Source organism: Candoia aspera, chromosome 2 (genome assembly GCF_035149785.1).
Source record: "Candoia aspera isolate rCanAsp1 chromosome 2, rCanAsp1.hap2, whole genome shotgun sequence".
Classification (NCBI taxonomy): domain Eukaryota; kingdom Metazoa; phylum Chordata; class Lepidosauria; order Squamata; family Boidae; genus Candoia; species Candoia aspera.
The window spans coordinates 36,265,522-36,283,780 of record NC_086154.1 but is presented as its reverse complement, the minus strand read 5'-3'; the positions used below and the strand labels follow the sequence as shown (position 1 = coordinate 36,283,780).

The 18,259-nt window shown below is 38.9% G+C and overlaps 1 protein-coding gene across 1 annotated transcript in view; it reads right to left on the bottom strand.

Annotated features, from left to right (window-relative positions):
- ITPR1 (inositol 1,4,5-trisphosphate receptor type 1) overlaps positions 1 to 18,259 on the bottom strand; it is a 246,737-nt gene that overhangs the window by 48,873 nt on the left and 179,605 nt on the right. The window contains exons 42-48 of the mRNA XM_063291609.1: positions 17,047 to 17,303; positions 12,904 to 13,104; positions 11,387 to 11,497; positions 10,054 to 10,149; positions 7,859 to 7,981; positions 5,556 to 5,660; positions 2,217 to 2,409 (exon numbers count right to left, since the gene is read on the bottom strand). Coding sequence (XP_063147679.1) covers positions 2,217 to 2,409; positions 5,556 to 5,660; positions 7,859 to 7,981; positions 10,054 to 10,149; positions 11,387 to 11,497; positions 12,904 to 13,104; positions 17,047 to 17,303 — 1,086 coding nt within the window. The remainder of the gene's footprint in view (positions 1 to 2,216; positions 2,410 to 5,555; positions 5,661 to 7,858; positions 7,982 to 10,053; positions 10,150 to 11,386; positions 11,498 to 12,903; positions 13,105 to 17,046; positions 17,304 to 18,259) is intronic.

The window sequence follows — 18,259 nt, the reverse complement described above, 5'->3', positions numbered from 1 at the left end:
GGGAATCTAGCAGGCTGCAAAAGAGAACTGCATTTTGTCTTAGTAAGTGACACGTTTCCAGGCCTGTGTTAAACTCACATTCCAATGACCTGCATTCCTAACCTTAATGCTCAATTTAAACAATGACAATTTAGCTCACCTGCTCAGATAAGATCTGTGCACAAAGCTCCACTGACATTTGCACAAATCTCAACTTTTCCTTGAAAGGTCACATCTTTAAAACAATCCCAGCTGAAAACTTGCATCTGAAACAGGGTACTCAAGGAGGAAAAAAATCTAGAAAATCCGAGTGCTGCTCATACATGTGACATAGTTCTAATCACTGTATTCTTTAAGGAGGAGGAGCAGGAGGAGCAGGAGGAGCCTTACTTAGGAAAACATTATTCAACCCCATTCTGTGACAGAGCTGTCTGTCTTCTACTTCCTTTACCTGTTTTTCACTATAGTGTCTTCCCAAACCTTTATTTTATATATTTTATATATTTATATGGCCACTCATCTTAAAATCAAACTCTGGGCAGCTCACAGCAGTATTGGGATTACAGCTCTCAGAATTCAGTCTAACATGAATGGGTCTGAGAGTTGCGGTCCCAATGTATCTGAAGGGTGCCAAAAAAGAAAGGCTGGTATATCCTAGAAAATGTGGGGAAGAGAAGAAAAATGTCTACAATATGATTACTTGACATGAAGGTATAAAACAGTGTCTGTGCTTTCTCTGCCTAATGAAGCAGTAATCTGGATCCCTAAGATCTGCATGCCTTTCCATGTAAAATCATGCAATTAAACTCTTAAGTGTATTTCACTTTCCCATCACTTTCTCTCCTAACAGCAACTGAATTCCCACAACCTTCCGTTCTTCAGAGTAAACATGACCAGAAAGACAATCCTTTTATCTCTTTCCTGATTTTTTTTTTACTGGTTGTATATTTTAATTTGTGACATCCAGAGCTTCAAAAGAAGTCTAATCAGCATAGATGACAGTGGTGTAAACTCTTCTATGTTGTACAGAATGGCTTTCCTTCATTAAGCCTTAGATGGGAAGGAGCACCAGAGAACAAAATGTCAAATGCATATGTAGGCAGGCAGGCAGGCAGGCAGGCATAGTGTGTATGTAAGTTCCACTGGTTTTAAATTTGAACCTCTAGGGTTTTTTTAAAATAATGTTCTGTCTGTACAATTAGGGAAACAGGAAACTGCTTATACTGAGTTAGATGAGACTCATTTACCTCAGTTATATCCACAATGATCTGACCACGCTATTTGAACGTTTCTGCTTGCAAAACAGATGCTCCATCACTGAGCAATCAGATGAAATCCAGAAAAGCATAAATACAGAATGTGGCTTTTAGATAACCTTCTGCAGTCACCTCAAGGAGATGTTCCTTTTAGTATTCCCTTTCTATTGCCAAATAGTAGCTGAAACTATACAGAAGCTATGAAATGTGAGCATGGGCTAAAGCAATATCACATGGGAGATGTGTGAATGCCTGTAAATTCTATTTACTATTATTTATTGTTCCATTTTAAAAGTAACTTGGTTAGGAGAGCAGGACTGGGGGACAGTTGGCATTGCTATTTGCTCCACAAAAAACAAAACAAAAAGCTAGCACGTGCAACATTTATTCTACTTTCCCATCTGAGCTGATGGTAGCATTGAAAGCTGGGAGATTTAGATTTAGAGAGCAGGCTAAATATAGGACACTGCTTCTCCTAGCATTTGGGACTTTAAGCATCCAATGAAATGGGTTAGAGTATCTAGTTCATGAAAGCTTATGCCATAATAAAATTGTTAGTTTCTTGTATCCCACCAGAGCTGCTTTAAAATAAATGAAACTAAGATAAATAAAACTAAAACTATCTGAGGTTAGCTGTCTAGTTTTGTCATCTAGTTTAGCTGGAACTGGCTCCGCACCTCTCAAATAAACATCTACCCATTCCCATAATCATTTGGCTGCTTCCTTGAATGCATATTTAAAACATTAATTGGGAAACACAATGGGAATAAATAGCAACAGGCTCAAGCAGCATTTAAAGAAAGCTCTTCTGGAAACCTGAGAGTATATAAGCCAAATTCTGAAGTTTGCATGGAAAAAGAAGACAAGACAAGACAAGAGTCTAACGTTCTTTTTCTCTCAGGGAAAAAGTTTGGAATCTCAAATCAGGAACTATTATACAGGACTGAAAAAAAACCTTCTTCATCCCCAACCCCAACTTACCTCTTAGCTTTTTTTGCCAGTTCATTTCATTGAAAAGGTCCTCAGATCTCATGAAGAAGTCATTTATCTTGCTGCCTTGCTCATCCCTTTCTGTAGTGTAGTACACCCGAAGTTTAGATTCCTTGGTGAGGAACTCACATATACTGGGCACAGGGAAGACTATTTGCTCCATAGTACGATCTGATCTAACTATCTACATGAGGAATTTAAAGAGTTCATTTTCATGCCATATGTAACAATGAGATTATTCTGTTGATTGATTGATTGTTCAAATTTATATCACCGCCCATCTCCCCCCAAAATTCATTCTTTCTTTCTTCCTTTCTTTCATATTTCACATTTCGTCACCACCCATCTCACTCAAAGAGAGCGACTCTGGGCAGTTTACAATAAAACTGAAATATGTAAAGATTAAAATACAATAAAAACAATATTCTTAAATAAAAGCATAAATATAAAATCCAAGATAGAGATGTTAAAAAGCTCTTAAGTTAAATTCATTTAATTCATGGGAGCCTCTTCAAGGTGCTACACCCCCAAGATTGATTACCCCTCCTCACACCCCAAGTGAGAAGATGGCAGAGCCAGGTCTTCACCCCTGAATGTTAGAATATGATTTCCTAGTATGCAAAAGTCTCTGGAACTCTTGGTATCCTCTAAAATACTTGGTGATTTGCATTGCTGTTAATACCATTAGTTCTATTGTCACCACTTCTTTTCAAGTAACATTTCAAACCATGTGGGAAAAGGAAGTTCATTTCCTTATCAGGGTTGTTACGAAAATATATTATTATGGTTGCTAGCCAGGTATAGTGAGATGGATAGTTTTTCATTCATTTGTTCATTCATTCATTCATTCCTATCTTGCCTTTCCTCCAGAAGCACATCTGGAGGTATTTCATCTCAATTTTTTCTCCCCTAGCAACAACTTCATGAAGTAGGTTTATTTATTTATCAAATCTATAAGGCTGCCTGATTCCACAGCAACCCTGAGCAACATACAACCTTAAAAACAAAATTAACAACAATAAAAAGATAGTGAAAATCTCAAAAGCGATGAATGTGCTGGTTATTACCTATAAAGTGCTACATGGCTAGGTACATGGATATCTTTGAGATCCACTCCACATGGAATCCATTCCATGTAGAATCTGCCTGTCTGATACAGTCAGAGAAGATGTGCTACAAGTTCCACCCAACATCTTCTGAACTTAGAACTGTGCCCCCTCCTCTATTAATATTCAGGAGGACATTGAAACCACTGCTCTTCCTCAGAGCCTTTGGGGAATGAATGAATGTGGGTTTGTGCTGTTTTTGTGTTTTGGACAGAGATTGGGTAATAACTGTTACGTTGGTTATGTTTGTTTTACTAATACTAGTTGGAAGCCACTTAGACTTTGAAGCAGTATACAAATTTTGTAAATAAAAATAAAAAGGGCACTTCTCTAGCTGGGGTGGGGGGGAGAGAGAACACAGAGCAATAAAAAGCAGAAACAAGGAATAAAACTATAAACTAGCTAGAGATAAAGTAGATTAGATGTACTGCTTAAGATACAGAGTTAGGAGTAGTTAGTTGTTTATCCTGGGGTTTGGTATGTTTTAAAATTTCCTCTCCTCTTTCAGAGGAAACTTTTTTCAGACAACACTTCCCTTGGAATTTCTGCTTGAGAATGTTCAGAAGCACATAGCAGTATGAAACTGTATCTCTAGAGGTTTACAGTGAATTTTGTAGATCTTGTCAATGAAGCTTATTTCCAGGACTAAGACTAAAATTTAAACAGTCCTTGTTTTGGAAAAGTATTCACATCTTCTGATTTACATACAGTACTTTACATCAAAATATGAAACAGACCTGTGAGTTCTGAACATATTTACTTCACAGATATTATGGAATGTTGTACTTTGGCTTTGCTGGGAAGCCTTTCAGGATTTATTCCTGAGCAATCAATATAATATTTAGTTGTATTATGTTTATTTATTTTAAATACTGAAATACTTGCATTATGATTGTATTTTATTATGTACACTGTAGATCCAATTGAACTTAGTTGGTGTACAAATATCGTAAACAAATCTGCACTGGTCACTCCCATCCAAAGTGGCTGCCAAAGTCAGTTTGGAGTCAGGCAGTGCCCAAATCAAATCGAATCAAATCAAATAAAAAAATAAAGTCACTTCTTCCTATTTTTAAATTGACTCCATTAATGAAAATATAGGAAGGTGATTCTCTGAAAATTTAAACATGTATATTTCCTCAAACAGCTAATTATTTTTGTTTCATAAAAGCATTAAATTGGGGGAAAAGTCACAGTTAGCATTTACTGGGGCAGTACTAAAGATACTTAGTGTGTGATTTAAGAGTTTGAGGATATTTTGTAACATTGCTTGAGAGACAACTTTAATATGTGAAGGCCCAAAGCATCATGAAACTTTATCATGACTTTCAGGAACCTCAGAAGTTGCCCAGTATTTTAGAGAAGCCAAAGAAAAAGTAATGGCTAATACAGTAGTTCTTTAGTACAGGGGTCCCCAACCTCGAGCCGCAGACCGGTACCGGTCCGTGGCCTGTTAGGAACCGGGCCACACAGCAGGAGGTGAGCGGTGGGCGAGCGAGCGAATTTACAGCCTGAGTATTTACAGCTGCTCCCCATCGCTCGCATTACCACCTGAGCTCCACCTCCTGTCAGAGAAAGCAAGCCCATTGGCTGCTATCTCCAAATGGCATGAAGAAAAAATAATAAAAGGTCGGGAAATAGAGGAAGCGCTTGAATCATCCCGAAACCATCCCCCACCCTGGTCCATGGAAAAATGGTCTTCCATGAAACCAGTCCCTGGTGCCAAAAAGGTTGGGAAAAGCTGCTTTAGTACAGGTCCCTTTCTCCACAATGGACATTTTTTATCTAGAGTCTATATTTTATATCTCAGTTACTCTGTCTGTTGAAGGATACAAAGTGCTCCCAAACAGCCAGTTCTATTGCCTTTCTTGATACTATTTCATTTCCATTGTAAGAAGTCCCTCATGCTTAACCCAAGACTTTTCCTGAAGAATTATACTTTCAGCTTGTTTACTTCCAAAAACTTCATTCTTGAGTAGCCTGATCAAACACATTTTCAAGGTGTTAGCCTTTTTTTTTTTTTTAAAGAAAGAAACTTGAACTATATTCATATTTGGAATGAGTGACATTCATTAAAGATTGGTGGAATTTTTTTTAATAACTAGATATTCATTACAGCAGAATTCAATTATTATTTTACTAGACTACGTAAGAAGACCAAATTTGTTGCTTTCCATTGTACAGTTTCATTTAAGATTAATCAGATATAATTTAAAGTATTTACCTCAATCTGAGCTGTATGCTTGGCATAGAATTCCAAAGCTTCATCTCCGTCTATTTGGCCTCCAGGCTTCAACATGTTCTGAAGTTCTTTGTTGTGGCGAGCAAGCTAAAATAAATGAACAGTTACGAAGGGCAGGAAGCTTGCACATGTCTCCCACTTAAAAAAAACAAAAACAAAAACCCCAAACTATTGAAAGAAACAGAGAAATAGCCTACTTCAAATCAAATCTTGACTTGGTCGGGTTCAAACCTTATATGAAGTAGCTACAGCAGAGGTTATCTTCCTGCTTCTTTTTTTTACAAAGACTTCTCTACTAGGTGAGGTACGTATGCAGAACCCCTCAGTACCCCAAAACTGCACTGTCAACATTCTGCAGCTAAATGGTTAGACTTCAATAGTACAATTTCAACTCAGGTGAAATTGAAGTGGTTTGTACGGTAAGACCTTCTGGTCCCATCCCTTTGTCAATGCCCTTCAAAATGTTTTTTTTAATGTTCCAAAAAAAAAAATCAGCAAATTTCTGTGGCCTTCCAGAACATTAAGAAATTCATTTCAGCCCCCTGTACCTGAAACACTGCCCATCTCTGCACCAGACTGTCATTACCATTTGTGCTCAAACTGCACACCCCTTGATAGTTCCAGATATCCCACTTTCCTCCCACATGTCTCTTCCCCAGTTCAGACCATCTTGGTTCCTTCTTCCTTGCTTTGTATAATATGAAAATATATAGTACCTTAGATATGAGAAGTGTTTTGTGTAAAAGAATTATTCACTACTCTAATACTGTACATATTAACATCCTTTCATACATTTTTTGAGCGTGAATACATTTTTTGAAACTGAAACACAAGTTATTACTATACCGTCTTTGTTAAAACCCAGCTTAAAATGCATCCCCATAATGCTGGCAAGCTGAATATGAGAAAGACCATTCAAAAAGTACAACTCTTATTTTTTAAAAAGCCACTAGTTGGCAATCATTACAGACTCCTTTCTGTTACTTACGAATAATGCTAAAGCAACCAATCTTCAAGATGAAAACAGTTTGGTTCTCTTTTATTTGGAGTGTACTATCAGTCTGAGACAGACTTAAGGATGGACGATCAGTGACATATGATGCTCTTAGAATGCTTAACAACAAATGCATGTGTCAGCACATAGTGAGAAAAACTGCACAACAAGCACTTCATTTAAGAAGGACCAAGAGCATAACTAAAGTGGGCAGTGGCAGGTATCGAGCAAACATGAACAACTGGCAACAGTGCTGTGTATTCCCTGAAAATGTATTTTTCTTTCTCCTGACCACTTTGCCTGTTTGGGTCAGTTCGAATTATTCATTAGTATGTGCATAGGATGACTAGACAAAATAGCCAAAAGGGACCAGCTTACAAGCTGGTAAACAATTCTGATTCAGAACTTCCTACACTGTAGGTGTAGAGCAACCCTTCCCATTCTATTGTTTTCGCACCACCGCTCCTACTATACTATCTGGAAATAATGGAGATGAAGTACAACACATCTGGAAAGCATCAGGTTAGGAAAACCGACATGTACTTGGCTTGGCTCCCTTCCTTGCAGGACTGTCTCCTCCAAGGAAAATCAGCTTGCGCGGCGCATTTAAATCCAAGAAGGAATGCTTTGGATTTCCTCCCACTGAGTGTTCAAAAGGACGGGACCCAATGAAAGGTCTTCTCAGTGGCTGCCCCACCGTTACGGGACAGGTCTCTGAGGCCGTGACGGTCCCACAGCAAAAGCAGTTCTATTTCACCTGACTTTGGGATCTTAGCACCTTATGAATATTTCAACCACTGTTCAATTATATATTTCTGGTTTGAGGTTAAGAGAATTCTGGAATTCTGAAGATTACTTGAATTTTATGAGGTTTTATGTTATTTCACTCATGACTGAGATGGTATACAAAGATTGTAATAAAGTAAGTACGGTATGTACAAACTCAAAATTTCCTAAGAATATTCCAGGAATATCAGCTCCCCCATTATAGTCAACCGGGATAGTTTGAAGGAAATGAGAAAGCACTTGTCTATATGGTGCTTCGCAGAACAGGCAAATGCAGCAGCCACGTCTCCTAGTTACCAGCATGGACTTGCTTGCTTCAGTCAGTAAAGAATCAGTACAGTTGTCTTGGGTCAACAGGATAAACCTCAGTGAATTATTGCATCTAAATCCCAAGAAGGCTCACTTGTCACTCCTGAAATGAATTCCTTCAGTGCATGGTCCAGCTACTATGGATTAAATGCTGTAGACTTTGGGCTAAATTCTTCTGGTATAAATATAAACATACCTGATGGGCTAATATGTAAATATTATGCCCCACATTTCTAGGAGAAGCAGCAAGATCTTCACCATTCTCTCCATCTTCAAATTCAACCTCACCTTGCAGATAAGCCTTTTTAATTACTTCAACCTGTAGAGAAAGAGAAATATACTTCATGAATTAAAAAAAAATGCCCAGGAAAACAAAACAAAATCCAAACTCAAGCTGATTCATGTTTTCATTCTGTTTCAGATATTCTGAAAATGAAACTGGCATGAAGTCATTTTTATTTCCTTCTATCCTTTGAAGCTGGGGGTCACTGGCTCAGGTTACTGCTACTGCTGTTGGTTTTAAAACAGCTGTAATTTATATCAGAAATAAACTGACTCAGTGGAATGTAGGCCAAAAATAAAGACTTAAACTTTATGTCCAGCTCACACTATTATTGCTGAATAATATATTCCATGGTACTCATCTCAGTCAACTACCATAACTATATAGATTTGAATTCCATGTTTGCATTTTGTAAATAACATCTAAATGCCTACTTCAAATCATTGTTATAAAATATTATTTTTTATTATTTTAACTCATATACATACAACTTATCAACAGAGAGATATTGATTAGGAGGTCCATCAAAATAATAAAATAAATCTCAGAATCAAAGAACACAGTGACAGAATTTCAGTGGTTTTCTTATTCTCTTTACTGCTTGATCTTCACCAATGAGCTGCTGGCGTGTCGTAACTTTCCAAGCTTCTGTACTGAACTTAAGCGCTGTTGGACATTTTGCTCCTAACTACCTGAGAACAAATGGGAGAGTGACTTGTCATAATAGCTAATTATTTCAGTCATGCCTTCCAAGTTCTTCCAATCAGTCTTTAACATTGAACATACAAACTAAGATCCTTCTGTCCATGGAAGGTTTTTGGTCCACTGGGCAGGTCTGGTTAACAGAAGGAGAAACTGGTTTTTTCATCCCTTGCATTGCCTTCCACAGTGCTCATGAAGGTCCTCCTATCCCATTTTTCAAGATGACAAAAAGCTGATGGAGAAAATCAGTAAAAAGGTCCTGTCCTTCTATCTGTGAGAATGAAGCATGGATCAATGCCACCGTGTTTTCAGGATATATTTCCATATTTATTTTATTTATTGTCATATTTCTCCCCACCCAACTTGTACTACGATGACTCTGGGAGGTTTACAGACAATTAGAAATAAAAGAATAAAATGTCATTAGGTAAAGGTAAAGGTTTCCCTTGACGTAAAGTCCAGTCGTGTCCGACTCTAGGGGGCGGTGCTCATTTCCGTTTCAAAGCCTTGGAGCCAGCGTTGTCCATAGGACACTTCCGGGTCATGTGGCCAGCATGACTCACGGAACGCCGTTACCTTCCCGCCGAAGCGGTACCAATTAATCTACTCACATTTGCATGTTTTCGAACTGCTTGGTGTGCAGAAGCTGGGACGAGCAACGGGAGCTCACCCCGCCGCGCGGTTTCGAACCGCCGACCTTCCGATCGACAGCTCAGCGGTTTAACCCGCAGCGCCACCGCGTCCCCATTAAAATGTCATTAAAACAATATAAATATATGTAAAAATATAAAAATATAAAATAAGCAATATAGAACAATATAAAATTCAAGGTGGGAAATAGTGATGTTATCATTGGTCCCATCAGGGGGCCAACCACCCCCATGATCGGCTCTCCCCCCTCCCACCCCAGACAAGGTGGCATAACCAGGTTTTAACCCCCTTCCAGAAGGCCGGGAAAGTGGGGGCCTGCCTCACCTCTAGGGGTAGCTTATTCCAGAGGGCAGGTGCCATGGCAGAGAAGGCCCACCTATATAGTTTAATATTGTTTAATTTCACTTTATAAAACACATTTTCTCTTCTCTACTCAGCCTGAACTCTGCCTGTACCGTCCAACATCCAAGATACCACAGAACTCTAGCATTTTGCCAGTAAAGATGATCACAGTTACAATGATATTGTGATTGTAGTAGGAAGCAATGCTTCTTAGGCTTTGAAGTTAAAAAAAGTTAAAAGCCACTGTGTACATAGAACAAAGGTTTTTCAATTTACTGCTAAACATAATAGGGATCAGTTAAGGAAAGGCCTCAATTTACAAGATCCAAAATAGTATGATCTTAATCACACATCTGGCAGCAAGATAATTTCATGCTGCCCAAATTAATGGAAGCATATTCTTGGAAACATACCAGTTCTTTTGGTCTCATGTTATAAAGGATCCTTTCTGCATTCTCACTGTCATGCCTACTTTCCATTATAGCCAAGAGTAACTTAGAGGCATTATTCTGGAAAAAAAGTAAATTTAAGTGAAGAAAGCTGATTAAAATATCCATTTATTACAAAAAAAAAAAACATGTCAAAAGAGAAGCACAGATGGACATGACTATTTCCTACTGCATGATTTGAGAAAACCTGACTGATGACAAAGCAACAGAGAAAGGACAAATGAAAGAGAATAACTATATGTATAATGAAGATAAAACCAACTGTTAAAAACCAGTGTTCTTTAAATACTTAGGAAAGGTAATTTACATTTAAATCAGGGTTCCAGTGGTATACCCAATATTTGAATGAAGCTATGACACAGACCCCATTCATACATAATATTTAACACAGTATGTTAAAAATCGTGAACACATTGAATAAGTTACAAAGCCTTCTTTTGTAGAAACAAAATAGAGGATTCTGTCCTTGCGGTAGGCGACTGTTGTAGCCAGGACTATTTTTTCCTTGGTATGTTAATGGAGAGGAAGGTTTATATTTGATTACAGTTTTTGGCCTTTGTTATGTTTTCTTTGCTATCCTTTCTATTTTCTTTCTGCGTTGTTTGTAAGGTGCTTACAGCCTTTGGGAACTGAGCAGCGTATAAACAAACAAATAATAAAATGTCACACAGCAGACTGTGCTGGAAACCAGTTACTGTATATTACGACTAACAATTTCTAGCAAGATTTATTTTTTATAGGTGTCCTTTGAACTACAGTATTAAAAACTTACAATTCTGTATCAGACAAACAACTGTAAACTGCAGTCCCACCATAAAGTATCATTGCATGAAGATGGTTTTACTGCAGTTTGTCTTTTTATCCACAGACCTGCATAGCCTGCTTCCCCAATGTTTACATTTTCTGCAGTTTTCATTTCATGTATCAAACCCACCTGATATAACAGTCATAGTTTTTGGAATAGTATTTGTGATATATATTCCAACGACTCTCCTGCTTCCCTTAATTTCATAATTTGGAGACTGCATTTTTATACTTAAATAAACATACAAGAAACTAGTTGAACTGCATGCTTTCGATTTACATTAGGTCAAACTTTGAATTTACATTACGTCACGTTTAATTAATTTAGTGTGATTTAAGTTTTATTCAGACTTAGCTCCTCTATATGCTACCTTGTCCCAGGTCTTCAGTGAACTTCTTGGAGTTACTGAGAGCTTACAAGACCATTCTGAACAGAAATGTTTGTTTTGCTACTGTGATATTGACCATTTTCATTGTTCAAGTGTCTACTTGCCTTGAGTTCTAACACAAGATCCATCCTCTTTTTTCCCAGGGGGTTGATGTCATTGAGAATTAATGCTGTAATTATATCAATACCATTGGACTCATGAGTAGCAATGCAGTTCTGTGTGAAGGGTGGGGTAGTGAAAAAACATAACAAATAGTTAATAGCAATATACAGTGTGATTATTTTATAAAAATACCCCACAGGTCATTGTGCAAAAATAGGAGGGGAAGTTCTCCCCATCCCCCACCCACATATAACTTTTATAATTGCTCTTTTCCCCACATATATAATTATAGAAAGAGCAGTTGGAAGAAAATGGGACTATGCAACATATAACTGCCACAGTAAATGACTTTACTTCTGTTTCATTCATCTACCAATGTAAAAGTCTATTCCATAGGCTAGGGTTTCCCAATCATGTCAGCTATGAAATATTTGGACCAACACTCAGTATTGTTAGCAACGGCTGGGAAATTCTGGGAGGTGAAAACCACACATCTGGAAGTTGCCAAGGTTGGGAAACATTGCTGGAGTACCTTGCAGTGAAAAAAAAGGCATACTGGAGACCTAGGTAGATAAAGGATAATTTTTGTTTCCAGTTTTAACATTTTGATCTCACATTTTTATTACAGCATTTGAATTTTTACTGTTGCTTTCAATAGTTTGGAAACTGTTAGCTTACTTAAGGGATAATATACATTTATGTAATCACAGATTTATTTGATGTCACTCTTTTATCATAAAACAGACTGCACTCTGAAATGTTATTGGAGAAAGACTGGGGAACTTCAAGAAAACTGACATCTAAGTCACAATTTAGTATATGTAGTGGAGTTATAGTAACATTTCTAAATGACTGTTGTAGATGTCAATATGTGCACATATGTGTATGACTACGTATAACAAAATAATTATGTGATCATTTTGAACGCTGAAAAGCAGTACTCAATGAAATTTGTAAGAGCCAGATTGATGTAGTGGTTAAAGGCACCATGCTAGAAACCCAGAGACAGTGAGTTCTAATTCTACCTTAGGCATGAAGCCAGTCACTCCCTCTCAGCCCTAGGAAAAAGAGGGCAATGGCAAACCACTTCCAAAGATGTTGCCAAAAAATTGCAGGGACTTGTCCAAGCAATTGCTGGGAGTCCAGGTTGATTTGAAGGCATGCATGTGCACGCACGCACGCACGTGTGCATGCACACACACACACACACACACAGAGGGGATTTGTAATTTGTCAATAGTGGTATAACAAGGTTTGCCTATAAGTCTCCTCTCCCTTATGGGAAGTTTCTACACTAGCCATCCATACCTTTCAAACACTGCCATATTCCTCAGTATGGGTGGGCCTCCACTCATACTATGCATCCATAAAATCACATACATATTTTTTTTCTTAATAATACTATGTATGAGATGAAATTTAAACATTCCCCAAATATTAACAGGAATTCTCAGGGTTCCAAGTCAGCCTCTCAGTTTGCACAGTACGCCACGTCTCCTATTTGCACAAACTGCAATACCTGGTTTTCATGACATGGTCCCTGGCAGTACTCTGTCAAACTTTCCAGAGTCTGGTTGATCAATGCTACATTTTTCTCATTAATGTACAATCCAAGAAGTCCAAGTCCTCCAGTTGTGCTTCCACAAATACAATCCAAAAATTGTAATGTCTCACATACTAGGTTGTAATTAGTCTTGTTGTTCTGGCAACGCAGGAAGTTCTAGAGATGGGCATGGCAATAACAGAGAAGAGAAAAAAAGGAATTTTATTTTTGAACATAAAAACAGTTTATTCTCATACAATTTCCCAAATTCAATGGTATTTGCTGGCATTTGTAGTGGAAACACTTTTGTATCAACCCATGCACTTAGGCACAGGGGGGGAAAGTCCTCTGTATATGCTGCTGTACGTATGAATAGGCTTTCCCACTGTGCTTGAACACCCAAACAGTAGCGCGTAATCATTCTGCTGCGGCATGGACTTTGAGAAGCATATCTACAACAGACATCAACAGCAGGGCTGCCGAGATATGAAACTGCTCCTCCTATGTTTTTTTCAGCACATGATGGGGGGTGGGGAGGCACCAGAACCGTTCTGATCTCTTTCCCCAGTGCTTGCTAAATCATGTTTGCCTCATTGGTAGCATCTTTGTCAGTGATCTTGGAAACGTACAAGACAAATCACCAATCCTTTGTCCTTCCTGCTTTCTGTTCATGTGCTCAGGATGCAAGCTGAAAAAAGGAAAAAAAGCAACAGCTTCCATTTGCCTTCCATTGTTCCCCTGGATGGTGGTGCAGATGAAGGCAAGGACAAGAAAAATAATAATAATTGGGACAGTTGCAAGAGGAGATAACACTGGGCTCAGCCAAGTAATCTCCCAAGGATCTGTTAAAACTTGCAAATGGCAATGCTTTTCTGCAACTACTAGCTCCAATGTAGCCATACACAACTTTGATAAACATGTTTAGCTCTCTCAGTTGTGATATTGTGGTCAGGATTTCTTTCTCAAAAACAATATTTTTTTCCTTGATCTTACATTGTCACATAATTCTAAATAGTATTACAAAGTGCTAATTAATCAATCTTTGACTACAATTTCAAATTCAGGCACACTCGGTTGCAGAAGTCGTAACTGGCTTGCAAACTGTAAATCACATTTGATATCATCAGTTGGATACATCTTAAAAGAGTAGGTGAGTGAAAAATAATTCCCACAAACAATTCTACATTGTCAGAATAGTGTCATGATAGTTATGATAGCAACTTTCCAGTTCTACCTAAAAAGCATCAGTTTCACAAGTATCTTCCCCAAAGCCAATTTGTGACCAAGTGCTACATATGTTTTAGCCTGAAGGTAGAGACTTGCATTATTGAGCTGACTTCTCTAGAAAAAAAAAATTACAGGAGCAAGTTCTTTTTAAAATCAATGGCATCAATTTCCTTAATATTGTCATCTCAAGTGGTACTGAGAGGAGGAGGAATTATTGAGAACAGCTTCAGCAGGATGACCAGTTTCACCAATAACTGATCACTTTTGTCACTGAATTGGAAATGGAACAGATTTATTGTGTTACCACATCCCAAGCTCTAGATCTTACTCAAATAATGGTACAGTGTTTTCCCTTTGTATCACCTCTTAAGAGTACAGAAAGTTCCCCTTTATTTGCCCCTCTCTCTGCATGTATTTCTATCTCACCCAGTTTATTTTTCATGGACTAAGATCAAGGTGAGCAATCTCAGCGAAACCTAGGAATCAACAAGCTGATTGTGGCTAGCCAAGTTTGGTCTTGCATGTCTTAAAAATACATATTTATCTTGCTTTAGATTCAACCTCTGTGAAAGAAATAAACCAATTTTATGAATAAAATATAAGCTGGTATATTTGTTTTCAATAGTTGTTAAAACATTATTTCTATATAATGCTTATGATTATAAACTTCTGTTTTACCAAAAAATAGCACCTGTGAAAACCTGTACATGATGATGATGACAACGATGATGATGATACTGGAAAGGAAGATGGCCTAGTATCAGAAAAGTCTGGATTCCCTCTGCTTTTCCCTAAGTATCAGTTGGATTATTCATATATTCCTGTTGCATGTTTTAAAAATCTTGACGTTTTCATTAAGCATCAAATATAAAACTCAACAGGGACGCGGTGGCGCTGCGGGTTAAACCGCTGAGCTGTCGATCGGAAGGTCGGCGGTTCGAAACCGCGCGGCGGGGTGAGCTCCCGTTGCTCGTCCCAGCTCCTGCACACCAAGCAGTTCGAAAACATGCAAATGTGAGTAGATCAATTGGTACCGCTTCGGCGGGAAGGTAACGGCGTTCCGTGAGTCATGCTGGCCACATGACCCGGAAGTGTCCTATGGACAACGCCGGCTCCAAGGCTTTGAAACGGAGATGAGCACCGCCCCCTAGAGTCGGACACGACTGGACTTTACGTCAAGGGAAACCTTTACCTTTACCTTATAAAACTCAACAATGCCTAATTTCTGGTGAAGCAAAAAAGTTCGTCAGTGGAAGGGGTGAAAGGATAAGCTTCTTTGTTTTTAACAGGTTCACTGGTGGAATGTTGAACAGCTGAGATCTTTATGAGTTCTCTAGTGGAGTCATGGACCCAAGTGTTCTGCCTGTTTCTCCTTCTAGTCCAACACAGAAAGTGGTAAAATGGTGGTCTTTCTTTTCCCCTACTGGTCCACTGTTGTGGGAAGGTGTTAAGTATGAGTGGGAGTCAATGGACTCATTCACAAGGTTTTATCTATAGAAACCACATGTCCTCAAGTACCCACCCACAGAAAGGAAAATAATTGGTGTTTGTTTTCTGAAGGTAGATGAGAAGGATAAAAAAGCAGGAGAGTCCACAGTCTGGGGCTGCAGTAAACAAAGTCAAAACAGAATAGACCATAGCCACAGGGTTGCAGCGGGGGGGGGGGGGCAAGCAGGGCATGTGCCCCGGGCGCCGTGCTGGGGAGGCGCCAAAATGGGCACAAAATGGGAATCCATGCTTGCCCCGGGTGACACAGACCCTAGTTGCGGGCCTGCATAGCCATGGCCAAAGCAGAGGAACAGGTTGAAATCTGAAAAGGGATTTCTTGAACTGGCTTCATTTCTAGCCAGTTACACAGTGGTGTCAAACAGTTTCAAGCTGCAGTATGGAAAAGCCCTAAGATAGATCACCAGGAATGTTATGTCAGACCAATCATTAAAAAAGAAAAGAAAAATGGTTTTCAAATGGTTTGGGGTTTCATTAAATCCAAATAATCTCATAACACTTAGGTCTCAGATGAAATACTCCAGCTCATAGGTGGGCAAGCTATGGGCTGCAGATTGCTTGCACTCCCTGCCCTATTCTGCAACTTCCATAGGCTTCCAAGTTTCCACAAGAGAACCAAGAAGAACAAAATTCTGTTATCACACAACTTCAATTTCAGGTTCTGTAAGATAATCACTTTGCTGTTCAGTGAGTTGGTCTTTCCAGTTAATAACATAACCATATGTGTTAGGATCAGCTCTTCCACATAGCAAGGCAACAGCAGGGGGAGACAGGGAAAGGGAAAGGGAAAGTTGGGGAGATGAAAAAAAGCAAGAAAAGAGGTCTGGGTAGTGCAGCAAGGCTTTTTACAGTGCTGATCATAATAGAGAAGAAGAGCATCATTTGGTTTTGCTTCAGGAAACGAAACTTCTTGTGCTGAAGGAAAAGCTAACAAATTATCCCATTGTCTCAGTTTAAGTAACCCAACTCCCTTCTGGGAAGACAGCATGGTTAGACATGCTCTTAGGTACCCCAGAGGTTCCCACCTTCTGGGCTGCTAGGCACATTTGAAATTTGAGAGCGTGCCATAGATGTTCTTACAATATGGTTGCTGTGGAGCATTTCGCTAGACCCCAAACACCTGTTTACTAGAAATTAAACTGGTGAGAACATTTTCACCCCACCTCCACCCCCCACAAATGCCCTTGACTATTTCAGTCTGTCTGTCCACCACCCCCCCACCCAAATATGATGATGTTTGAGGCTGGTGCTAGGTCTGGCGACATGCTAGCTTCTCACCTAATTAATTGGTTAAAATCTATTGAAAATCAGATCAGGCCAAGGAGGGTGTTGCCAGACAAACTGGGGCCCATGAGTGTTACACAGTTGACAAGAGAGCTAGTGTACCTGCAAATCCCGATTGTGGTTTTCACATAACAGCTGCAAGAAACGTAAAATGGGCTGCATTATTGTGATAACAGGACTCATCTCCAGCTCATCTTTGTTTTTATCTGCCACGGACTGTGTTCCTTCTCCAGCTGAATAATGATCATCAGGATCGGCTTCTCTTCTGTAGGTGTTAAATGCTTTCCTTGTAGCAGCAGAGGCCTCGACCAACTGATCTCTTACTTCCTCTGTTATTTGTGTCAGGGGTTCCCTTAATGCTATAATGCACAATGACAAATCCCATTAGCAAATGAAGATGCAGTCCCCAAGCCGATCTCTTCGCCATTTCCAGAAAGCATTAAACATTGGCCATCGAGCTTTTTGCCTTTTTGTAGTAAAAGTATCTAGATTAGTATAATAAGTTTAACAAGCCAGCCTGACTCATCTCACTTCTTAGCAAGATGCAGAAATAACCTCAAAAAGACAATTCTTTGCAGATTAAATAAACATAAATACAGTAGTTAAAAGTTTTAGTCGATGACGCTTAGTTATTGTAAAAGACACTTGCTGGCAGGGATCTAGAAACTGCCACAGAAACACCTAGTATAAGAAACACTAGTCAGGTCCTAATTTTCTCTCTCTGTTCATGGAAAGTACTGTACAATTCCTTTGGATAAAGAGAAACTCCTCCTTTTTAGACTTCAGCATATTGGATTGGATCCAGATTGAATCATGATTAGAGCAGACTCCACAGAATTAATGAAAGTTAAGACAGTCACTGATTTAAATGAGGATAGTTTACATATGACAAAGCAACAGCCATTATGGTATAGTGGTTAAGGTGCTAGACTAGGGCCAGGGAGCCCCAGGTTCTAGTCTTCCCTTATACCTGGGAGCTAGCCAGATGACCTTAGGTCAGTTACTTCCTCTCAGCCCTAATTAGCATCAGGCTCTGAAAAAGGCAACTAAAAAATAAAACTCCATCACTTTATCAACTGAAGTGACTGCAGTGCAAAAAAAAAGCAGAGCCTGTAGCCAAGTGGGATAAATGCTAGAAACAGCAACCACCATTCAAAATATGACCAACTGTGGATGCAGCTCATTGTCATGTCGTCCTTTTTTCTTGCTTAACTAATTAAAAATCCAAGTTCTGTTTGGACAAGGCTTCAAGTTGTCAAAAGAAAGGGACTATCATGCCTCCCCACTGATGCCTTAACTATTTTACTAGGAAGAA